Source organism: Typopeltis vanoorti, chromosome 19 (assembly GCF_054136105.1).
Source record: "Typopeltis vanoorti isolate ZY-2024b chromosome 19, IOZ_Tvanoo_1.0, whole genome shotgun sequence".
NCBI classification, from domain to species: domain Eukaryota; kingdom Metazoa; phylum Arthropoda; class Arachnida; order Uropygi; family Thelyphonidae; genus Typopeltis; species Typopeltis vanoorti.
In genome coordinates, this window is record NC_143567.1 from 53573461 (window position 1) to 53598817 (window position 25357).

The 25357-nt window shown below is 36.0% G+C and overlaps 2 protein-coding genes and 2 long non-coding RNA genes across 20 annotated transcripts in view; 2 read left to right on the forward strand and 2 right to left on the reverse strand.

The window, feature by feature from the left end:
- Positions 1-9716, forward strand: part of LOC150096118 (uncharacterized) — a 75966-nt gene extending 66250 nt beyond the window's left edge. For 13 of the 14 annotated variants that reach the window (XR_016549896.1, XR_016549897.1, XR_016549892.1 and 10 more), the window contains one exon: positions 9428-9716. This is a non-coding gene — a long non-coding RNA (uncharacterized LOC150096118). Of the gene's footprint in view, positions 1-9394 lie in introns of all 14 variants that reach the window. The other variant, XR_016549891.1, reaches the window with a different exon arrangement.
- Positions 1298-14159, reverse strand: LOC150096120 (uncharacterized). 2 transcript variants are annotated; one of them, XM_090408826.1, is made up of 7 exons: positions 14055-14159; positions 10117-10218; positions 9969-10023; positions 9061-9148; positions 5361-5589; positions 1947-2073; positions 1298-1731 (listed from the first exon to the last, which is right to left on the reverse strand). In XM_090408826.1, the coding sequence occupies exons 3-7, from the start codon at positions 10015-10017 to the stop codon at positions 1565-1567; spliced, it is 660 nt and encodes a 219-aa protein (XP_090264952.1). In that variant the 5' UTR covers positions 10018-10023; positions 10117-10218; positions 14055-14159; the 3' UTR covers positions 1298-1564. The 2 variants fall into 2 exon arrangements, with proteins under 2 accessions (XP_090264952.1, XP_090264953.1); XM_090408827.1 differs by lacking the exon at positions 1947-2073 and having other exon boundaries at positions 14055-14157.
- Positions 14160-14338: 179 nt separating this feature from the next.
- Positions 14339-14855, forward strand: LOC150096121 (uncharacterized). Its single transcript, XR_016549904.1, has 2 exons — positions 14339-14400; positions 14600-14855. It is a non-coding gene; the product is annotated as an uncharacterized LOC150096121 (long non-coding RNA).
- Positions 14856-19871: 5016 nt separating this feature from the next.
- The window catches only part of LOC150096122 (uncharacterized), a 135979-nt gene continuing 130493 nt past the window's right edge, over positions 19872-25357 (reverse strand). For all 3 annotated transcript variants that reach the window (XM_090408823.1, XM_090408822.1, XM_090408824.1), the window contains exons 10-12: positions 23524-23638; positions 22679-22808; positions 19872-20200 (exon numbers count right to left, since the gene is read on the reverse strand). In XM_090408823.1, the coding sequence (XP_090264949.1) occupies positions 20016-20200; positions 22679-22808; positions 23524-23638 (430 nt within the window). In that variant the 3' untranslated portion in view covers positions 19872-20015. The remainder of the gene's footprint in view (positions 20201-22678; positions 22809-23523; positions 23639-25357) is intronic.

Genomic DNA, 25357 nt, shown 5'->3' on the forward strand with positions numbered 1-25357 from the left:
GCAAAATTTTCTATAATAGTTTAATTGCTGAAAAAATGCTCGCCTAAAATGGAACTGTGGATATTTTCCTTGAAAATAGTCAAGGGTCAAGAGAGATTTAAATTTTAAATAGAGTGCTGTTCCAGACTTAGCTCATTCTTGGAAAACTACTAATGGAACACGGATAGAATCTATGTCCTGTTAACCCACAATCTGTATGTTTCTGATTTTTTTCAGTGATATTTATTCAGTACACTTCAAATAAGCGTCTGCCTCCATCTTTAACTTAATGATATTAAGTAGCCTTGAATATACTTCTGAGAGCAAACATAAATTAAGTCATCTTGTTGGAATAAATTCTTGTTGGAGTGAATCAGCGTAGGCGGATAGAGACATTGTGAGTGAATTTTCTGTCTCAGTCTTTCTCCGGTCAAAACCAGTTTTGAACTCCAGAACAAATTCCAAGATTACTTTTCACATTGTACAATGCGAGTGATGATTTTAGTCACTGGACATGTCATGAAGAGGTACACTATTTCCTCTTTTCGAAAGCAACGTAGAGACCATAGTGTGCACAGCTGTAATGTGCAGAGCCAGAAGATTGGGTACGCTTCGAGCAGGTTTCCAGGACAGCTATTGAATGCTTTTGAGAGAGATCAAAATGGAAATATGATGACTTCACATTTCCATCATCTAGTAAAGTTGTCTGTACAGTTAAATCCATATGAGTCCTTCATGTTTACCAATATCAAGCAGTCAGATAGATTGCTGATATAGCTGGTCAAAGTCCCTAAGTTCTTTTCTTTACACATTTAGTCAATAGCATACAAAATGTACATCAGTTGAAGGACACATCGAGGAATATATATAGCAGCACATTACGATAGTGAAGATATAGCTAGATTAAAACTGTGAGCTATACGGCAGACCGAATATTTGTACAGGATATGTCATTTCTCTTCCTCCTACAACCTTAGAATTTAGTTAATTTCTAATTTAATAGAAGTGAATAAAATCTAATTTCATATAAATTACTGTAGTTAAAATGTAATCTCAGAAAGCAATAATCCCAGTGATACAATTCTAGATCAAATCGTCTTGCAGACGGTTCTACCACTCACGCCACCTATCGTTCTTGTTAAGCCTAAGCGTCATTCTACTTCTACAAATGGCTCTACAGCCCAAATCGAGCCTTAGCCTCTTGAATTTGTTGCCTCTTACCCTGTCTGTAATGCCTATAACTCGTAAAGGTCACAGTAGCGCGCACGATGGATGAATATGTATCTTCATACTTTCCGAATCCAAGAATGACACAAGGTTTTGAACAGAATTTTTTTTTATTATTATCTCTCTTGTATTAATGTTAACTACAGCTTTTTCTAGGCCTAAAAAACTATGACGTAAACGACCTTCGATGCCAGTATATTTGAAGCAGGAAATTTCTTAATCAATAATTTCACTCTTTGATAACATACTATTGAAGAATGTAAATACAAAGTCTCTTTTTGAATTCGAAGAAACAAAAACAATTTGAAAAACACGTATAAAAATACATTTTATCACATTTTAATCAAAGTCATCAAAGTCATTGGTTTTCTTTTGCAGTTTTACCATCTCCACCATTTTTTCTAGCATCTTCGTCACTATCTCCATCGTTCTCACCATGTTTATTAGGGTCTTCCTTAATTTGTTTAACTTTTTTATATTTGTCATCTCTTCTACGAGCAGCTTTTTCTTCAGTTTGAGGGGATACTGAAATTAAAACACAAAATACCAATTCAGTCACTATTATTATTATTACGTGGTAAAATATATATGTATAACAAGCTACATTTCAGTTGGTTAACTTTAATAACCATATCCTATCGTCGCTGTCAAGCATATTCCTAATATAAATATTGCCACGGTCATCTCTGAACAATAACTGTCGTGTTCTAACACGTATGAATTATTGATAAAGGACCTACCAGTGAACACGTCCTTTATCCTATTCCACACATCGCGTGCAATGTTTCTTATCTTTTTCACCAGTTCTATTGTTTTATTACCGAACCCTACTCTTATCTTTTTTAAGTCCATTGCGAGTTCTCTAACCTGCAAGAAAAGTCAAAAATGAGTGCTGAACTTTATTGACACCCCAAAAAAATGAAATGTGATCATGAAAATGCTACCGATGTAGCTTATCTCAACTCTATTCAATACGTATATAATTGGAAAACATATAACATAAAAAAGGCATCCATTTAACCAGAAGAATTGTAATCAATACAATACTGTATTCTGATGGCCAAATTATATTACAGGACAATGATGATGACTTTCAAAAAATCAGTTTTATGAATTAAAATAAGCCAACCATTCAGTTTTTCAATTTCACCAAAGAAAAGATATGTCATGGCATTTAAAGGATGAGATCATGTTTGATATAAATAGTCATAGAAAATAAAATAAAATATTAGACCACGTGACATCGTTTAATTATTTCGGCTGAGTAATAATATATCTAAAAGATAAAGATATAGATAAAAAAATTAAGAAATTTCAGAAACTTCAGAAAATGTCACAATTAAAAGGACACTGACCGGAAAAAAAAAGATGAGAAACTCAACTGAAATTTGATAAAGTAAAGACCACTCCCACTTTACTATATAGTTCAGAAACATGGACGGTTAGAAAGAAAGATGAAAGTAAAATACTAGTTGCAGAGATGAGATTTTTAAGAATAATAAAGGATACACAAAATTGGACCATATAAGAAACGAAGACATCAGAAGAGAACTCGATATTTACGACATAAATGAAAAGATCAGGGAATATACACTGAGTTAGCCTTTGATTAGGTACCCCTCATTTATATATTTGGTGCGATAACCAAGTTCTACGTGATATCAACGTCACATGCGGCTACTATAAATGGCCACACGCCGACTATCCTCTGGGCGTAATCAGTCAACATTTGCCAGGAATGGGAAACATGGCGATGTAACCCAATTGGACGGTAGGCAGATAGTTGGGGTCCAGAGGGGGAGGTACTAGTAATTCGGAAACAGCCGCACTCGTTGGTTGCTGTTGTTGAACCGGGAGATGAGCGTCGGGTGTCACGACTGGTATCTCAGCAACGACGTGCAATTCACACAGCTCACTCACCAGTACAACAGACGGGCAGTTCGATCCATTTCCACATGTCGTACCTTGCTTCGCCTGGGGGTTTCAAAGCCGGAGAGCAACAAGGGTACCCAAGTTGCTCTTTGTGATGACGGTCAGGCATCGCGAACAACGGCTTGCATGGGCCAAGGTAACGTCTGCAATTGACCCTGGACAGATGGAAGAAGGTCGTTTGGAGTGATGAGTCCCGATTCCTGATGCACCATGATGAACGGGTAGAGTTGCGCATAAAGGATGTTCGACACTTTGTGGAATCTTTTCCTAGGCGTCTGCGAGCCGTGATTGCACAGAGAGTTGGACCAACAATTATTTGTTTGTTTATCGTTGTTCGCAATACCAGGCTGTCATCGTGGCACCCTTATTGTTCTCTGGCTGTGGAATCCTAGGCGACGCAAGGTACGGTGCACGTGGAAATGGGTCGAATTTCTCCGCTGTCGTACTGGTGGGTGTGCTGTGACTGTTGCACGTCGTTACTAAAATACCAGATCAACCACGCGTGACTGATCCTGAGTAACCAACAAGTCCGGCTGATTCCTAAATACTGGCACATCCCATCCGAGTCCCAACTATCTGCCTACCATCAAATTGGCTTACATCGTCACTTTTCTCATTACTGGCAAATGTTGAATGATTATGTACAGAGGATAAGTATACCCGTTTATAGTAGCCGCACGTGACGTTGATATCACGTGGTACTTCGCTATCGTGCCGAATATGTAAATCGGGGAGAGGGTCCTAATTCAAAGCGAACTTAGTATAGTTCTCAGTTTTAAGGCATCTGAAAAGGATACTGTTAATTCAGTGCAAATCGAGAGACAATATACCCGTATGTTATACAGCTAGTTTGAAACAAACTCGCAATGAGTAATAACGAACATTTCGACAACTTAACAACAACGACAACAACAGAATGACAGCGGGGGGGGGAGTCCTGTGTGTATTCTAAAAATGCTCACTCTTACAGAAATTAAGGTTCCATGAAAATTCATCGAAAACACAGTTAATCGAAAGACAATTCGTCGAAAATGCAATTCATCGAAAAAACAATTCGCCGAAAAATTAAAATTTTAAAAATTTAACTAAAATTTCATTAAATTGATCCAGCCAAAGTGGAATTGCTAATATCATTTCGAAACGTTTTTTCGAAAATGTTATGATAAAAGTGATCCATTTAGAACACAAACTGAACCGTGCAGACAGCTTCTTGTACCAACAACTTCTACAATTCCGCTAAGTCAGAGAGTTATTGTAACACATAATTTGGACACGCTGTTTCTTTGTCGCCCCGAATATAGCTGAACTGAAAAGTAGAAGGGTTCGACATTTTCTTGTAAAAATTTCAAATAGCGAATCTGAGTAAAATTCATCCCATAATAATTGCTGTATTGAAGTCGCATATTACTACCAGCAACAATAATAATAATGGAGCCTGCGTAGGCTGGGCATTTCCTCCAGGAAACAGGCAAATCAGTTCCATGACCAGACATGAAACAGTAATCCGACAAGAAAGACAATAAGAAAAGTTAAACTTTTCGGTGAATTGTCTTTTCGATGAATTGCCTTTTCGATAAACTCTCAGGATACCGAAATAAAAGTGAGAGAAAAGGTAATACCTACAGTATATTTTGTTTATAAAAATATGAGATGTGAGAGATTGTAGTAGCACGAGCACAAGAGCGAAGAAATTATAAAACTTACAACTTTACCCCGAAAGTTGAAACTATAAGTTCCATCTACATAATAGAACCTACACTTCACCTCGAAGCCATAGTGGAAAATGTCATTCTATAGATTTCTGTAGATAAGTGGAAAGATGGTTGTATCGTGAATTTAGTAGCGTGGGTGGGTTCACCGGCAATATAATCAAAGAGCCCTGCTCAACTAAGATGACATTTTTCATGCCGGTTTAGATGTCCGATAAACACTGCGGACGTTGAAAATCATGTACCACTTAAAGACGTATCAAAAACATCTGTGCAATATGCAATAGTGAAATTCCAACCTAAAGCTTGTTGAGTGCACAGTAGAGCGCTATGCAGTCGGTTAACAAAACTGGACAGAGGTTACGTAAGAAGGACCCAACTAATATTTTCTTGAGATTATTAAAGAGGTCTTGATTTCATATTAAAATATCAATTACAAATAGACACCACACTAACTACGAAAACTTAAGTTTCATTTTTGACGAAGATTGTCATGTAAACTGTTTATCTTACCTTTTTAATAGTCATTAAGCTGACTTTTTTCCCTTCCTGAAGTGTCGAATATATTGATTGCAATCCAGTTCGAAGTCTTGTTTTGGTGTTCTTCACCGCTGCTGACACAAGTTTTTTACCTTCTGTCTCCTCTTCCTCAGTTCCTGGGTCTCCCGTCATCGTATAGCGTGGTGACTCTCCTTCTTCTTCGTCGCCATCTGTCACTAATGACGACAATTTTTCAGCGGGCCTATTGAATCAACAAGATTATCATCATCAATAAATTCCAGAACATCTACTTAGGATTCCGAACATCAACTTTTAATACATGATCATAGGACGGAAATGATACAAAGACATGATACCATAGGACCAATATCTTTGGTCCCATGGTATCAGTTAATGAATGAGAAAAATGTCAGCAATGCATGGGAATCTTTGAAAAAGTATTTCAAGGAGGCAGTATCTGATTGTGTCCCTAGTGTTTGTAAAATAAATAGGTTGGGAGTTAAATGGATGTGCAACATTATTAAGCAAGAGATCCACAAAAAGTCGATGATGAAATATACGTGGATGGTCTGAAATGTTCTCGGCCTTGATCATAGATGGCAAAACAATTGGCAAGATTTTTGTTCTAAGTTGGTACATCTGTCTTAAGTATCCGTGTGAAATTTCAAGTCATTCCATCAAGTAGTTTGTTTTATACAGCTGTCTGAAGCAAATGTGTTGTCTGTATCCCTTGAAATGGATAAAATTGCGTATCGTACGGCTATACAATTCTTCGTAAAAGAAGGTTTACCGCCAAACTAAATTCATTCTAGGTTCATAAAAGTTTATGTGCACTCCTCCTTCGTTTTAGACAATTAAGAAATGGGCTGCCGAGTTTAAACGTGGCCGAACCAGCCTTGAAGATGATCCACGTGAAGGATGTCCATGTCCAAAAAGTTAACAATACCCGAAATCATTGATCAGTGCACGATATAGTATTGGATGACCGTCGAGTGAAATTGCTGAGACTATAGGCATTTCAAAAGAACGTGTAGGATATATTTTGCATGAAGAATTGCAAATAAAAAAGCTTTTCGCAAGATAGATGCCGCACTTGCTCACAGCAGATCAGAAACGCACTCGCATGAAAATCTCTGAACAGTGCTTAGAGCGATCTAACAAGTATAAAACGGATTTTATGCGTCGATTTCTTACTATGGATGAGACTTGGATTCACCATTACACACCAGAATCCAAACAGAGTCAAAGCAGTGGACAGAAGCCAGTTGTTCAGCGCCAAAGAAGACAAATTCGGTTCCATCAGCAGGAAATCATGGCATCAGCGTTTGGGGATGCTAAAGGCATTTTGTTTGTTAATTATCTTGAAAAGGGTAAAAATATAACCAGGGGAATATTTTTCCGATCTTTTAACCAGACTAGACACAAAATTCATGAGAAAAGACCCTGTTTTCAGAAGAAAAAAATCCTCTTTCATCAGGACAATGCACCTGCCCACAAAGGTGTTTTGGCAATGGCAAAATTAAGTGATCTGCACTATGAATTGTTTGGAACATCCACCCTATTCTTCAGATTTCGCTCCCTCTGACTTCTATCTCTTCCCAAAACTAAAACTCTTCCTCGCTGATCAGCGTTTTTCTTCGAATCAAGAGGTGATTGCAGCTGTGGAGGGATATTTTGCAGATCTTACTGAGAACCACTACAGGGAATGGGATAATGGCGCAGGAGCATCGCTGGAATAAATGTATTAGTCTTAAGGGAGATTATGTTGAAAAATAAAAAAATAAAAAAATTTTGAAATTATAAATTCGTTTTTTCATTGTTAGGCTCAGCACTTTTCAGACCACCCACGAATAAAGCTCAGGCCAGAAAAGTAACGAGTATTGTGCGAAAGGTTAAATCGGAGTATGAAACGAAATTGCCTATGCCAGCTAAAGCAAATCTAAAGGAATTTTATGTTATGCCGCAAGCAAAAGAAAGAATGAATGTGAAAGAATAACTTTATTGAATGCAGATGGTACTCTAGTGTCGGAAGCTAACGAGATTGTTCAGTTAATGAATGCTTACTTTGCTAAGGGTGTATGTAACATGGTGCACAGTGCTACTGCTACACTGGATGAAGAGGTAAAGTTTCATGAAAATAAGGTTGAAGAGCTCTTGCATAACCTGGATAAGAATTTGTCAATAGGGACAGGTGGAATTTCAGCATGTTTGCTAAAGGAATGTTCAGCCGAATTGGCTACGCCTTACATATGTTTGTATAACTTGAGTCTCAACTCAGAAATGATACCACAGGAATGGAAGGAATGTATGATAGCTCCATTGTGCAAAAGGGGGGCGGGTACAAACACTGATGTGTCTAACTACCGACCCATCAGTATCTCTGGTGTGGTAGTGAAGATATCTGAGAAGAATTCGCATTCAGAAAGTTAGGAAAACAAGCTATACTCTGCAATGAGTAGCATGGGTTTGCTAAAGGAAGGTCATGTTTTAGCAATTTGCTCATATTTTATAACAATGTTACGGCCCAGTTGGATGAAGGGAAATGGATACACTGTGAATAATGTTGGATTTTTCTGACGCATTTGCTAGGATACCACACGAAAGGCTGTTGCATAAACTGGAGAATATGGGATTTGAATATAAACTCTTGACCTGGATCAGGGGATTGTTCACAGACAGATTCAAAAAGTGGTATACAGTGGATGTCAATCTGCCCGATTTATGGTAACCAGTGGTGTATCTCAGAGTTCAGTCCTTGGGCCATTGTTGTTCAATCTATACATTAATGACTTCAAGCAGGGTCTATCATCAGATTTGCAATTATTTGCTCATGATGCAAAGATAGGCAGGGCAATCAGGGATGCTACTGATTTTCAGCACTTACAAAATGATTTGGATAGGCTCAAAATTTGGGCAAACGAAAATGGCTAATCAGTGGTTTAATGTTAATAAGTGTAAAGTTATGCAATTTGGCGCGATTAGAGTCCCAGCGGCATATTATATTAACTGGGTTATGCTGCAAGAAACTGAAGAAGCAAAGGATTATTGGTGGATAGGAATCTGAATTTCAAAGGTCAGTCACATAGCAAAAGTTGCAAATACAACTCTGAGTAATTGCGATGTTGAAGCGAACCTTGACATGTAAGGATAAAGAAGTCATTTTGCCTCTTTATAAGGCTTTGATAAGACCACACCTGGATTATTTTGTACAGATTACGAAGATTTCCGGATTATGGGATTTAGATTATGAGGACAGATTGCGAGTATGTGGATTGCATAACTCTGGTTAACAGGAGAAAGAGGGTTGACGTGATAGAGGTCTATAAACGTCTGAACCGGTGTTATAGGATATCGTCTGATGAAATTTTTCGTTATATGGAAGGTGGAGAGAGAACACAGGGGCATCCATGGAAGTGAAGTTTGTTCACAGTCAAGAAAGGAATAAGAGCTAAGTTTTTCCCTCACAGAGCAGTGAGTGAGTTCCTTTAGGTGTAGTGAGTGCATCTAGTGTGAATGAATTTAAAGAAAGGTATAATAGCTGGTTTGAGTGATTTACAGACTTCCTCGACGAGTCCTGGACTCCTTGGAGGTCTCAAACAAAAAAAAATAATAATAATACTTTTCAAATAATAGTAAAGAAAAATGCATTAGTTTTCCCACAAACAGAAGATAATTAATTCATAATTAGAAAAAAACAAAAAGCCACTCTTACTTTTTATCATCTTCTCTTTTCTTCAGTTGGTGGTCAACCTGATTGACAGCGACATCCTCCGCCTTCGCATAATTTTCATTTGCTTGTGCTGTTGGTGGCAACGAAATCCATGAAACAAAATAAAGAATATTGCGCTAAAGGACAAATGAAAGTGCCTGGACATATTTTTCGCATGCATTTTTATTAATCTAAGAATAATACCATTATCTTCAGAAGCAGTAGATAACTAGTCTTCATATTTCGCATCAGTAATGCGAAATATGGAGACTAGTTATCTACAGTAGTTTATGTTAAAAATTCTAACATTAAATGATGTTTATACGACCTAAATTAGGGGCTTATTTGGCGTTTCTAATTGTCTTCTAAGGAGACCCAACGACCCTGAAGCAGTGCTGTCGCAGTCGGCGGAACTCTAATTACTATTAGGGAGGCATCTGTTGTCGCAGGAGTTCGTACGCACGTTGTAACTTTATTCCTCATCTGTATCAAAATGTAAATGTAATGTTACATCTTTATACAAAATACGAAAATTGTATGTATTTTAGTAATATACTTTAGCTCTCTGTACTCGCCAGTCCTTACATTGATTTTAACTTATCTATCTTCTCATAGAATTGGTTCATGGAATTTTGCTAATAAATAATCGATATAATTAATTTGTTTGGTTGATCAATAACGAGAAATTTTTTCATAAATGAGAAATTTTTTGTCCAATAGATGGCGGTTTTATCATACACTTTTTGGGCTGCTTGTTTGTGTCATACAGATCACGTGTTTTTTTAACAGTTTTTTCAACATGGGAACCAATGCTTCAACGAGTGTAAATTTCTATTTTTTTTTTTAAATCAAGGCTTATTATTGACATTTAATATGACATAATTATTCTCACAATTGTACGTTACACTTACCAGTTAAAAGTGCTGCAAATACGGTAAACATGCTTAATAACAGATTCATAGCGACCTGAAATTATGCAACAAATGAAAACAGTTGAATAGGTATCATTTCTTTAATACATAATAAAAATTCACCCTTTATTAACCTTATTATACTCACTTGGATTTATATGCCTGAAGGGTCTGCTCTTTATCGGCGATTAAGTAAAATCCTACAAGAACGGTCTTTTTTTTTTTCTTTTTTTTTTTTCTTTTTTTTTGACTGAAACGATCAGGTACGTTTGATGAAAATTATACGACAATAAACAACCACTTTAGAAAGATAGAACATTATTATTATATGCAGGGCTAAAATAGAAATATTTTATTAGAAAAAAATTGAAAATAATTCTATTTTGAAATTTTCTGTCCCCAATGGGAAAAAAACAGAAGAATGTGGAGCGGACTTAAAAATTGTTAACGAAGTGAGACACATCCATGTAGTAAAATATAAAATATAAAATAATAATTATAATTAAAAATAAATATAATATAATTTATACTTAGATAATTGGCTATTCAAAAAACCATTTACAGAAAACAGAACTCACCTAACTGCAGTTGCGTAATGATATCTCCGAAAAAATAAGGTCCCCTAAGACACTCCGCGCGGTTAGCCTAGTGGCTTTGCGCTTCGCAACCATATGCCTGGGGAAGGAGTGTCCTAGGTTCGATTCCCGTCGGAGACGTGAAGAGCTGAAGGATCTTCCTCAGCCATAGCCAAGTTAGCCGGTCTTGGGCGCGGGCAGTAGGGTTTTTTCCGCCAGTTTATCTGGTGTTTTTCATCCCGCAAGCAGGCAAACCGGACCATTGAACACACAGGGATACAGCCAAGAATACCTTGAGGCATAGGAGTGACCATTCTATCCTCGTATTTCGGTTACGAAATCCAAGCATGCTTGGAAGGTTGTGGGCCTTAAAAAGGCCTGTTAAAGCCATTGGGATAGATGGATAGAAGACAATTCTACAGTGAGTATCCAATTTATTAGAGATACCTACCCATCAGCTTTCGGAACAGCTTCGACATGATGAGAAATATCAAACGTATCCTATCGTAAACATGTTGAAATCCTTCCATTCAATCAGATTTTCTTACAATGGATCTTTCAACAGCCTATCCTTTTCCCACATTCCGGAGATACATAACTACATTGAGTCAAGCGAACGAGTCATTCAACCAATTACAACACGCCTATTGATACAATCCAGACTGCTTCTAATACCGACACGAATTTGATGTTTTCTATTTACCACACCATTCTAGGTATATCTGAACACTAGGTATCTAATTGCCTGCGGCTGTCCTAGTAGATGAAGATAGCCTGTCTACCGCTTATTTAGAGAGCTTCCGTAGATCAATTAGTATGACGATGCCGTTTGGGTGGAAAATCCCAAGTTCGAATCCAGTGTAAAACGCAAAGAACCTTTAAAAGAACTTTTCATCCGAAAGGTGAATTATCCGGTCTCGATTAGAGGTGGAGGAATTTTCTCAGGAAACTCTAGGTTTTTTGTCCCTGAAAACAGGCTCATGAACACGCATACCCCTAGACAAAGAATACTGTTGGAAGGCAACAGGAAACCACCTTTTTCAATAATACTTTCCTAGTAGAGTAGCATGGTTATCCCCACCAACCATTGGACACACACCTAGTATGTATCCGTGTGCATGAATTCCATTTGGCGTGAGGATGTCTAATATTTTGGCTACTCAGTGTAAATCATATTAGTTTACTTATTTTCAAATGAGGGAGGTTTTCGCCCAAAAAACTTACACTCATATTGGTGTTGTAGAAAAAAAATACTATACTGCACCATCGGTTTTAATTTAAAACTAATCGTAAACATTGAAATTTAAGTGAAAATAGTCCATCAAACTGCTTCATCGTGGTGGAGGGATGACATGGAACGAAATAAGCGAATCACATCGGGAGTATTCACACCCACACCCACCCACCCCTGATGGGGCCACCCTACCAGCATACATGAGTATTCCTGAACGTTGTTCCACTTTGTCGCGCTAAAGCTTGCACGCGAAGACAGAGGAGATGGGTACTCCTTGTCTGATTACCCACTAGACAAATGGAAGAACTCTTACACAAGTAAGGTTTCATACCGTCTCGGTCTTCCTGGACACAGGGTCAACGTTATCTTTTGAATACACCATTAGAGATGGAAGTATGCTACTAACAACGAATTCTCAGAGTACAAACATTAAAACGTGAATTTCGGTTGAGAAATATTTATCATTAGATCATATGACAGTCAGATCAATATATGAAAGCGGCCAACTTAAGATATTGAAACAAGAACATGCTCGTTTTGAATAAGAATGTTCTTGTGTTCATCGAGAAAAGAGGAACTCCAGATGGAGGGCACAAAGCATTTCTTGATCAAAAAAAGAACTAAGCTCGGTGTTATAGACTTTAAACCTGTAAATAGGAGATTTGCAGTATAAGATCAAAGGGTAACTACTAAATATGTTGTTAAATGAAAGAAGAACGATTTATAAAAAAATCAATATAATTTTTTCATCAACTTTCCAATGCTGATTTAGTCTCAATGGGTCTGACCACCAACCAACTTGGCTTCATGAGGAACTTAAATAATACTATGATTGAACGGTTGAGAGGGAAAACTATAAAATCCACGAAAAGATTTGGCTGAAGAGATTTAGGTTCAAATATCTCTAGACAGGATTCAAAGCTAAGTCGTACGAACCATGAGGATTCATTTACTCAGTGAGCTAAATAAGATGATATACATCCTGGAAAAAAGTTTTCATATTATGTTTTTGTTTGTCGTTTCTCATGCAATTCTCGTCCTTCCTTCGACAGGTTGAATCCACTAATTAGACGTTTTAAGAAATTTAATGCAGTCTGCTTGCAAAATAGAAGTTCACATGGAAGAATGTTGAGTACACGGCATTGTCAAAAACTATGACTCATGGCATCAACTGTATGCTAGATTGTTGTGATGCAGCAGGATCATTGAAAAATGTGTTTTTTGCGTGCACTGTTGGAAGGGGAAGCAATACGCTGTTTTCCACTATCTTTCTATTCATTGATTTGGTTCATTTCCACACATCTACGCTTCTTTATAAGTGCATGTGTGAATGCGTTATTCAAAAGAACATACGAGAATTTGGTCTAAAGACATTTTGTTTATTAATTATCTTGAAAAGGGTAAAACAATAACTATGGAATATTATTCCGATCTTTTAACCAGACTAGAAAAAATTCGTGAGAAAAGATCTGGTTTGCAGAAGATAAAATCCTCTTTCATCAGGACAATGCACCTGCCCACAAAGGTGTTTTGGCAATGGGAAAAACAAGGGATCTGCACTACAAATTGTGGGAACATCTACCCTATCCCGCAGATTTGGCTCCCTCTGACTTTTGTCTCTTCCCAAAACTTAAACTCTTCCTCGCTGGTCAGCGTTTTTCTTCGAATCAAAAGGTGATTGCAGCTGTAGAGGGGTTGCAGTTGCAGATCTTCCCGAGAACCACTACAGGGATGGGATAATGGAGCTGGAGCATCGCTGGAATAAATGTATTAGTCTTAAGGGAGATTATGTTGAAAAACAATTTTGAAATTATAAATTCGTGTTTTCATTGGTAGGCCGAGAACTTTTCAGACCACCCTCGTACGTTTATTATAAACAGGTGGGTTCTAATTCATTCCATCTAGAATGCCAGAAATATATTTCTAAATGCTTTTAGAAATATTAGAAATGGAAAGAAATATGCCCAAATTGTACTTATATGGCAAGGTTCTGTTTTTGTTTTTTGTTTTTTTCCTTCCATAAAACACAGCATTGAAAGAAAAATAAAATCCAGGCCATAGTAGAAGCATGTACATGCTGTCCCTGGGAATTGGCTAACGATGCGAAACAGGTCATAGGAATCATTTTCGTCCGACAAAGAAACAAAAGAAGATGTTTGCTAATAAAACGGATTAAGTTATGAAATCCAATCTGTTTATTTATTTTGTAATAACAAGATCTTTTTCGCAAATAAAAGAATGTTTGAACACGAATGAAAAAATGATAAAGATTCTTACCTGTTCCGGTGACGAACTAATCCAATATTAAGCACATTCTCTTGGGAAAAGAATTTTAAGAGAAATATCTTCTCTCTCTCTCTCTCTCTCTCTCTTGTAGATCGTTTTTCACTGGAGTGCTAAATTCCAAATGATACGAAGGATGAAATTCGAACGTAACAAAAGCAAAGTATCCTAACACCACGAACGACAGAGTTCGAAGTGCTCTTCGCCTGTTCTAGTGGTAATTCAATCTATTCCAAGAAAAATAGTAAGATCTAAAACAAACCACTTAACAAATCTTTCGCATAGCGATCAGCTATGCCACTTCACGCCGAGAAAATGAATACAAAGGGCACTTCATTGAGTAAGTACTTCGTAAAATTTCTCCTAACACGTTCGTTCAAGTATAGGATCGTGGTAAGATTGTTGATAAAATACATCCTTGTTTCCTGAAGAGTTTATATTAAAATTTGTCTTTTAGTTCTTTATGTGTATGGGTAAATTATCCTCGCAATTTCCATGTCTCCGTAGGTTAAATGTTCTTTTCATTTTACGATGTTTAGGAAACGGATCTCAAGACCTAAAAGGGATGAAACATCGAACAGGAATTCATAGATTTATTAATAGCGAGATAACTAAGGCTACGAAGGGACTGTGATTGTGTTTTCTTTGGCCTGTTTGTCAGTTTATGGGAAGGAAAATACAACTGTTATTCGCATCTGGTGGGATTCGAGTGTAATTCTTTTTCAAGCAAGGGGTATGTATCCCTTCTTACTGCCCTACAATGGTCGGAAAAATAAAAAAGTGGTATTAAGCCGAGGTTTATGGTATTTTTTTAACAACAATAAATATAAACGGTTTATTGGAATATTCAAATGATCGTATTAACACAGGATTGTGCAAACTAATGGAACAGTGTTTTCCATTTTTAATTATAAGGTTATCTTATGTTTTGAGCTATGCTTTCGATCACTCAGCAATGTGGTTATAGAGGGAACTTGTTTGCCATGATAAAGTATACTACTGCAAGAAGTCAACAAAAAAAAATAGTAATAAACATTTGCTTATTATAATGAGACGTATATTGGAATGGGTGTTGTAGTAATATTTGGTTTGATAAGAACACTCTGAAAAAAAATTAACAATAAGCTACATAGTTAATTCGAAAGGTTGAAATACATATATAAATATACATTACTATTGATCTTTTTAATTTAAAAAGTTTCCGGATTTTAAACAGCTAAGTAGAGGGATCTTACTCTTTTAAAAATAGCTCAGTATTTTCTTTTGACGTTGATCCAACAGATGGAGAGAATTCATTTGCTATTTGTGACGAAGTCTGAGTATGACCAACTTCATTCAAGGTGAGATTGTTCCTGGGAACCTTCCTTGTGTTTTGTTGTTGGAGAGAAGTGGAGGAATAGTCATGGCCAATTCTAGAGTACTGTTTATCGAAGTATATAGAGATACTGGAGTCTTTTGGAAAGTTATTGGAGACTTTGTCGGTGAGAGAAGGGCCATCTATTAAGTGAATCGCTCTCGTGTGAATACAATTAAGCATTCTGAGGAGGACGTTTGACTTGCCATCCAAGATTTGAGAACAATATTCCAAGGTTCTGTGGATTTGGAATTTAGAAAGTGTTCAGGATGAAGATATCGTAAACCGTGATGTGTTTATGTCAAGTAGGTTAGATGTGAAAATCATGCTAAGAAAAGAAAACAAAGATCATTAATAAAGAACTCTTCGTTGCTGAGCAAAATATTATCAAACGTGAGTGAGTGAGGCATGATGTTTCTTCTGAAAATTAAGGTGTCCAAACGTGGTAAGGTAGTTGAGGAGGTCTACTATAGATCAATGACGTCAAAATCGATATCGGTAATTACTTACTGACTGATGAGTCTCTATTTAATGTAGAAGCTGGTTTTTGATGAACTTCTCGATCACTTTGAGAGTATTGAGGTGAGGGCTGTGAGACGATAGTTGGTTGGATAAGTTATATCTTTCTTTTACAAGATCGAAAAACGCTTGCTTCTATGTGGTGGATAGCCTACAGATAGTAGGCTATCTGTAGGCTATCCAGAATGTAAAAAGCGATACAGGGGAGGATCTTAGTTTAGAGCACAAGTTCTTACTACAACTGAAAGGTACCATCTTGACCAGGATATTTATTAGTATCAAAGTTATGGAATGTTTTTTCTGATATCTTTCCTTCAAAAGATCAGGCGAGACGTACTGTGGATGGTTTGAGGAATAGTAGGAGGAGATTTGCATTGGCGAATTAAACAAGATTAGAGGGAAAAGACGGTTCTCTGAGGTCTGCATTATCTTTAGGAGACGTTGTCATTTCTCCACCAGGAGATGTGAAAGAGAGAGAGAGAGAGAGAGAGGTGGAAAATGGACAGAAGTTTTACCCAATAGCCTTGAATTCCAGAAGATCCTCATCGGGATGATGAGGATCTTCTGGAATTTCGGTAGTTTGTGTTCGATCATTAATGAAAGCAAACAATTGTCTTCTATTCCAGATTGGTTTGTGAAGTTAGCAAAGTGGATCGAGTCAGAATTGTGAACATTGAAATCTTCAAGGAAGATTATCTCAAATTAGATTAATTAGACTGTATGTAATCAATTTCAGCGATAGCTACTTAAAAGGGTCAGTATGATAATCAGAATTAGAAGAGCGATGAAGTTACAAATGAAGGCAGCAGAAAATGAGAGAAGGAAAGACCTGACAAAAGCGCGTGATCCACCCTCCTTAAGTAAGGCAGGATGTATGGTGTACTATGGAAAGTTTAGGAAGCTGTTGTCGTAAAGGATGCCAATTGAGGTTCAATGATGAATGACAGGTCGGTTTGAATTTCCATAAGTGGTGATGGTGGTGATTGTGTGTGTGTGTGTGTGTGTGTGTGTGTGTGTGTGTGTGTGTGTGTGTGTGTGTGTGTGTGTGTGTGTGTGTGTGCGCGCTGAACCACGGATATTAGTAAAATCTATGTCCACGTGGTTAGCCTAGAGACTGTGCGCTTCGCAACCATATGCCTAGGGAAGGAGTGTCCTAGGTTCGATTCCCGTCTACGATGTAAGGAGCTTAAGGATCTTCCTCATCCATAGCCAAGTTAGCCGGTCTTGGGCGTGAACAGCAGGGTTTTTCCCCCAGTTTATCTGGGGTTTTTCATCCCGCAAGCAGGCAAACCGGCCCCGTGAACACACACGGATCTACAGCCATAAATCCTTAACCTCCATGAGGGGACTCAACTCGCCCCAATAGGGATGGGGGAGAAAAGGGAGAAAACTCCATATGAATAAATAAATCAATAAGTAAAATCTGTAAGGAAGTATTTTTTTAAAATATGTTGAATTTTTTGTTGCTTTTTGATATTTTTCGAAATTTCTTGTTGAAGACACTAATGTTTATTATGTCTATCATAATAATAAAATACTGAGAATAGTTATAGAGTTGGGACATGCAATAAAGTTGGAGAACGTACGGACATGATGCATATATAAGGAATGCCCAGACTCCATTCCAAGCTGGTTTACTCGGACATACAACCTGGTAAATTAAGCAAAAGCAGGAAGAAAGGGAAGTAAAAAACCGACCGGAGACTCTACTCTAGAGACATAACACAATAGTAACCAGGTCATCTAAAATTCCTAATTGGCATTTCTGCCTTAAAAGCATACCTTCCCTTAGACAAGGTATGCTTTTAAGGCGGCAATACACGCTTCGCTGGCCATAAAGGCAACTTGTTAAAAGCTTGAAAGCTTATATCAAGTGCTGGACTTGGCTGTGAGAGGCTATATAATGTTCATTAGTAGCACTATCCTATTTATGGCTCAATGATTGCAATATTGGTGATATCTTAACTTTACTATCTATGAAGATATCTTTGGTAGAATCAATCATTTGATTAAGCTACTTTTCTATGGGTATCCTGTAAATAAAACAAGTGCTAAATTATGTATTATAATCAGTGACTGTTTGTCATTCGTAGCAATTTACCTCATTTATAACTAATATCATTCTTAGTGCGTATTTACACTAAACGTTTGGGTAGCAAGGTCCATTTTGTTGCTTTTCTTAATTTGTTCCTTTACTTACATGTTGAGATGTAGTGTAGATCTCTAGGTCAATGTATCCGAGATATTTTCTCCATACCATCAAATTGATTTATATTTTTATATTAGTCTTATTGATAAATTCTTAAGATGGCCTAAATCACAAGAGTTTCAAGACATGGTTGCCCAAGGATGACAGACAAATTTGATTTTCTTCACACATTGGGATACTGCCTTAATTACTAAAGTGGCATTTTCGAAACAGTGAAGATCTAATACTAACAATAACAAAGAAAATGGTAAAAAATACTAATTTTGAATCCTTAAAAATATTTTGTAATGAAAACATAATAATTGTGTTACCATCCCTGTTTACATAACGAATGAAGACAAGAGTAGCATTCCAAAAATACTATACCATAGTTTACTTGATGAGCGTTTAATTGATTGATGATTGTAATTAAAGAGATCAGACAGAATTACATTTTATTAAATGCCGATGGTATCCTGAATACTGCTCTGTTATTGTAGAAAGGCATTTATCTAATAAATATTACAATAGTAATATTTATTAGGTAAGATATAGCTTAAATGTTGCCTGTTAATAGAGTTCATTATTTTACAAGGTGTATCACAGCGTGACATTACAATAAGCTATACGCTGGAGTTATACCTTAAAGACTATTTACTTTCAAACGTAGATAGTTTTTAATCTTCTTCTTCTTTCGCTATGCCTTATCCCGAGTTAAACGAGGTCGGATTTCCCATCTTTAAACTTCTTTCAGATTCGATTTAAATCCAAACTGCTCCTCACCAATTTTTGTTTCCTGCCGTATCCTTCCTTCAATCACTCTTTCTCATATCTTCAAAGTGCGTGACCTCAGTTTAATCCCTCTATAGTCTTTAATATGATACATTAATTCAAAAGACCAATTAAAATTTTTTTAAAAAAGTAATGTAATTATTTAATGTTTATGATATCTGATTCCGTGTAAACAACATAATTTCTTTTCTGAATCGATAGCGATAAAAAATATTATAGCAAAATGCATAAAAAGAATAGATGCCAATTAATAGCTGATTCAGGAGACAAGTATAATTTGCAGTAATAAACTTGTTCATGATCATAATTTATCAGACTAGTTCGTAATTTGGAAATGACTTTGTCAATATTTCATACCTTAAGTTCACACTAGAGGTCGCTAAGAGCTGCATATCAAGTTGTTCATATCAATTTAATATATCTGAGTGAAATCATTTTTTTTTTTGCTTTATTGTCATGTTTTTCTTGACATTTTAGTTACGTTTAGAGCAGTTCATTGTTTACAAACATGCATCTACAAATCCTTTTATGATTATTTGTATTTTTAGTCCGTTTTCATGCATTCCAAACTAGTGACGAAGTATACGCATGCGTAGAACGTTTCATGGCAACTGAAAATCAATTTCTCGTCTGCTAACGTAAATAATTAAGATTCAAATCTTTTCTTAATACAAAGAAATACAAACATTTTTCTGCCTTTTATACAGTTAATTCTTTCATATGCCATTATTTAAAATAATGATTATATTAAATGCTGAAATATACCAAGAATATGACGTGTAACTGATAACTTAGAAATTGAAGCTAATATGCATTTCGTGAAATATGACGTCGAAGCTTTTCCAATTTTGACATATGGAATAACAATTTGTCACACTACAATTTTGTTAAATACAAAATAATTAGTAAATGCAAGAAAAAAAAATAAAAGAAAAAATCAGTCCTCAAAAACAAGAAAAAATTTAGACTCAAAACTTTATTTGTTATTTACTGAGGAGCAAAAATATAAATGAAACAGTTCTAAAAATTATGTTCACATTCGTCGATCGTTATTATACCATAATTTGATTGCAATTTAGTGCTAAATGAATAGATATGTGGGTCATTTGTACAATGATGGTGGAAACATCTGGGGCTCCAATGGCTCCATCATTGGATGCTCAAACGCTGGCTCCATCATTAGATTATCGAGACCACGTGACTCAATCATTGGCTTGCGGCGGCGTCCATTCAATTGATCCAAGGGATCAAATGATTCAGACTGGTCTAGTATCAAATTATCAGGTACTGAAAAAGAAACAGTTATTAAGCAATATGAAATTTCCCGCTTTATAAGTCAAATCTTAAAGACTGCATATATTTAATTATATTAATAATTATGGTGTACACAATGATATATATATATATATATATATATATATATATATATTTCTGAAACTGATGTGTGTGTATATATATATACACACATCAGTTTCAGAAATTATTAATATATTATGAATTATGATATGATATAATATATTAATATATATAATTGATAGCTGATAGCGGAAATATAGGGAGAGTAACATATCCTGTTAGGGTTAAGAGTTTAGGTTAGGAACTTAGGAGTTAGGGTTGGTTCACGGGACGAAAAAACTGTTTGCGTATGCCAGAGATCGACTCACTCTGAAACCGCTCGAAGTATAAGTTTCTGCAGTTATCGCCTAGACAGGAACTTAAGTCTATCTTCGGACGGCCTAGCACAGTGACAAAGCCACTTCCACTGAGCTACACACAGGCCTCACTCGTTTGCTTATTAACAATTGTTATGAAATAGGCTTGTTGATAGCTGACAGCTCTTTATTCTTAAACTTTTTTCGAATTGTACGGCAATGCTTATTTATTGTTTTCTTTAGGTATATCAATGATATTCTTCCACTATTTACAGCTCTCCATGGTTTCACTGATTAGCACATTGGATTGTAATTATGGCGGAAACTTCTCCTTAATTAGAATGTGAGGTTCAGTGTATTATGTCTGTTATATTTGGGTGTTCTTTTGGCTGCTTTTTCTATTTTTGCGTGATGAGAAAAATCCCAATTTCAGGGAAGAAAAAACTTGTCTCTTTTTTAATGAGATCAGCTAAGTCATCTTAGCTGATCTCATTAAAATTATGGTCGCGTCCTGTACGTAATTTGAATCCAGGTTTTCCAACCAGAGGGCATCGTCATTACCAACTATAGAAGCTCCTTTGACAAAACAATTCTCATAAAAGTAACACATCAAACCTCAATGTCATATAAATAGTCTGCTTTCTTTGCAAGAGCTCATGGTTTTTGAGTAGTATGCAGTTTAATTTTCTTTTTTTACCAGTTACTGCAATTTTTATAACCCTTACGCAAGGATCACTTTCATGTTTGAAGAAAGTAGTAAATGCTGGGAACGTGCATTAAAATCTACGTATTTCAGTCTGCATCGACGATACCTGGGTTCAAATCCCGTCTACGATAGACGAATTTTTATAAGGGTTTTCAACAGACGAAAAGTAGCCAGTTTTGTGCAAAGATGGCATGGATTTGTTTTCTTCCCGAAACTCTGATTTTTCATCACACATATCAGCCAGGAGAACATATGCAATTATCATACAATATAATAATAATAATAATAATAATAATATAAGGGTAAGCAGGGCTTGACAAATACGCTCGTCGTGGCGAGTAGCTACAGACTGGACCAAATGGAATATTGTTTATTTAAGAAAAAAAGAACTTTCTGAGCAATTTGTTTAACCCTAAGAAACAGAATAATATGCATAATATAAAGTGCCGTTCCAGTAACAAAAACTAATGTAAAAAATTATATTTATCGAAAAAATTCGATTGCTTTGCTGTTCTTTCTGTTCTTCTTATTTCTTGACGTCTTCTTAGAATGGTTATCACACAGTGGAGATGTTCTCCAAACAACAACACCAATACAGTATTTATATCAATAAAAATGGGTGGGTCTAGGGCGAGTAGGGTTTTTGCATAATTTGTCGAGCCCTGGGTATGAGATTAACTAGATTAATCTCATCCATCCATCCCAGCAGACAATTTAGATAGGTTTAGCTGCCCTATCATCTGCAGTTTAAAATGCCAAATTACTTGACAGACCATTAGCCTAACACGAAAAAGATGATAAGGTCAAGTATAAAATTAACTTCTTAATCCTATTAAAATGTTATGATTTGGAAATCAAGAATATCTGAGCGGTCGTAGGCTTGTACGCATCAGTAAGGACGATGATGATGATGGTGGTGGTGGTTCTTGAATCTCCACTTGCCGACTTCATTATAATGTTAATACAAGATTGACGTTTGACATACTTTGGTTTCGGTAACTGCAATGCCATGTATAAGGCAGTTTTTGGTTGTCGTTTCAAAGCACACGCATATTAGTCAGCCCCCCCCCCCATTTTTTTTTTATTTCGATATTATTTCATCCAATAGAATGTGATCTACATTTTGACTGCAGAACAGCAAATAAAAATAAAACTTTCGCTTTTATTTTTCACCTAAAGACATTTACCACACACCCATACCCTCAGCTGGATTCCAATACGCAACCTGTTAATTGGAAAGCGAGTAGGTCATCCACTCGGTTAACTGGATGCAAACCTAAATCAAAGGTAATGGCTTCCAGAATAAATTGCTCGCATGGTTCTGAAGACATCCTAAATTTTCCTGAAAATACTGATAACAAAACTACACAGAAAATAATTCTATATGTATTTAATTATAATTCTTACTAAGATCCAGGGAAATCAATAATCTCTTGAGTTGAGGTCTAGCCATTGACCATATGGTTGAAAGTAAGGAATCAATTTCTCGACCCATGTCTTCATCAAACGCTACGAAAAGTTCTTTACTCTTGGCCAGCTGCATAAAAAATAAGCATCGGGTTGGGTTTACAAAGAGTCACTACTTATTTAATTCGGGATTTATTTATTATTTATAATACTTAATAAATATTATTAAAATATTAGGTGAACAATATTATTCCATATTTTTTAAAGTTAGAATTTAAGTAATATAAAATTTATAATTAAAAGTAATTAAACTTATTAAAAGTAATAATAAGTAATACAAAATTCGAATATAATATGAATAATCATATTTCTCGATTTAATAACTAATATAATAATCTAGAACTTTTCATTATTATAAATAAGGTATTAACTTTCAACTTTAACTTTTTTTTTTATCCTACTTCAGTGGTTACATTTTCTATGCATATAATCTCGAAATAAAATTCTACGATTGTTTAGCTTAATAAAACTATGCAGAAATCACGCCAATAAAAAAAAAATAATAATAAAAATTAATCTGTAACCTAGCAACGGAAATCTAGAATATCACTAAGCAACGACCAATACGACAGGTGCCGAGCCAATCAGTGTTTGCCTGATATCTACCAATCAGATTGTGTGTAATGGATCGAATAGCGAAATGGACTATTTCACTGGTAGAATATTATCTTTAGCTGAGTATGCACATCAACCAAAACTTTTAAGCCTGGTAACTACTTATGAATGTTGTAATACATATATATTTAATCAGGTAATGAGATTATATAATAACTTGTAGTTCTTACGTGAATAAAAAATGATGTGTCAGGTTGCATTCCTTGTGTGAGATACCTTAACGCTTCCTTTAGTCCTGTCGATAGTTTATATCTCAGGTAGGCTAAAGCTTCGGCTTTGGATTGTCTACAAAAATAAAATAAAATAATATAAATGGCATGAAATATACATATTGAAGATTTTTAATCATCCGCATCTTTCACAGGATTCATCAAAACGGATGTTTTAAAATACAGACCAGTTTGCATATAGAGGTCGTATGGGTTTGTTAAAGGGAGGTCTTGTTTTAAAATTTTGTTTACATTTTATAATAAGGTGACTACCGTTCTGGATAGGGGTGATTCATATACAGTGATACTGCTGGATTTTACAAAGGCATTCGAGAGGCCGCCACATAATAAACTGGTGTATAATTTACGCAATTGGGATTGGAAAATCAGCTGGTTGTTTGGATAGCAAACTGGCTTTCTTATCGATATCAAACGGTGGGGTATGGAAGTGCCATGTCTCTCGGGAGGAGAGTTACTAGTGGAGTCATACAGGGTTCTGTTCTAGGACCACAGCTGTTGAATTTGTTTGTTAATGATATTTCAAGTGGTCTGCAAGTGGATATTCAGCTGTTTGCTGATGATGCTAAGTTGGGAAAAGTTATCAGGAATGATGCAAATTTACTGGTGTTTCAGAGCGATTTGAATAAAGTGGCTATGTGGGCAGCCAAGTGGGGATGTCAATTTAACACCAGTAATTGTAAGGTTTTGCGTTTTCGATCTTAAAAAAGTAAAGCTGCGTATCATATTGGAGACGTATTACAAGAGGTGTTGGGATATTGGTGGATAAAGAATTGAAGTTCAACGGACATATTGAAAAAATAATGAAAACAGCACAAAGAAATACCAGTATACTTATAAGAACACTGACAAGTAGAGATACGAATGTGGTCATTCTGCTGTACAAGGCTTTGATTAGGCCACCTCTAGAGTCTGCGCATCATTTGGTCACCTGCGTTTCTGGGTGAGAAGCAAGCTGTGGAAAAAGTTCAGAGAGGAGTAACAAAAGCAATATCAGGGTTGTGGAATACTGACTATGAAGACAGGTGGAGACAATGTAAATTACAGACTCTAGTCAGTAGGCAAAAGAGGGGCGATATGATTGAGACATAAATTGCTAAGGGGTGCTTATCTAATAGATACCGAGGATATTTTTCAAAGGGTTGAAGGAAGGAAGGGGATACAGAGAAGAGGTCATTCTTGGAAGATGTATAAAGGTGTGGTACGTAAAAGAGTGCGACATGACTTTTTTTATGGAGAGTGGTTGGTGAGTGGAATTTTTGCCGAGCACAAACATTGAACCAATTTAAGATGAGGTATGATAAACATTATCTCTGTTAGAATGAATCTTACTCTTGCCTCCCTTGATAATAATAATAATAATAATAATAATAATAATAATAATAATAATAATAATAATAATAATAATAATAATAATAATAATAATAATAATAATAATAATAATATATTTTAGCCACAAAACATTGGAAACCCACAGCGTATGTACCTGGTATGGATGTGCCAAGGAATCGAGCATCTTTTGAACTAATATAAAGTCTCCGGTAAGAGGATGCTGGTGTCCCACCAGGTGATGACAATTATCTACCACTTGGTTTTCTTAGAATCGGATACGCTTTTAAAGATGTTATAAAAAGCTTCACAAATATCGGTGGGACTTGAATCTACAGCCTACACAGTAGTGAAGGAAAAATCCATTGCTTCACAGAGACTTTAACTGACTACTCCACCAAGCAGGAATATGAAGCGAACTTTTGTATTCTAAAACATTTATAGGCTA

Bases quoted from the DNA above. Each gene is read 5' to 3' on its own strand.
- LOC150096120 (XM_090408826.1), bottom strand. From the start codon at position 10,017: ATGAATCTGTTATTAAGCATGTTTACCGTATTTGCAGCACTTTTAACT. The intron at 9,149-9,968 runs GTAAGTGTAACG...TGCCACCAACAG, and splicing joins ATTTGCAGCACTTTTAACTG to CACAAGCAAATGAAAATTAT. The intron at 2,074-5,360 runs GTAAGATAAACA...CTTTTCTTGCAG, and splicing joins GCTTAATGACTATTAAAAAG to GTTAGAGAACTCGCAATGGA.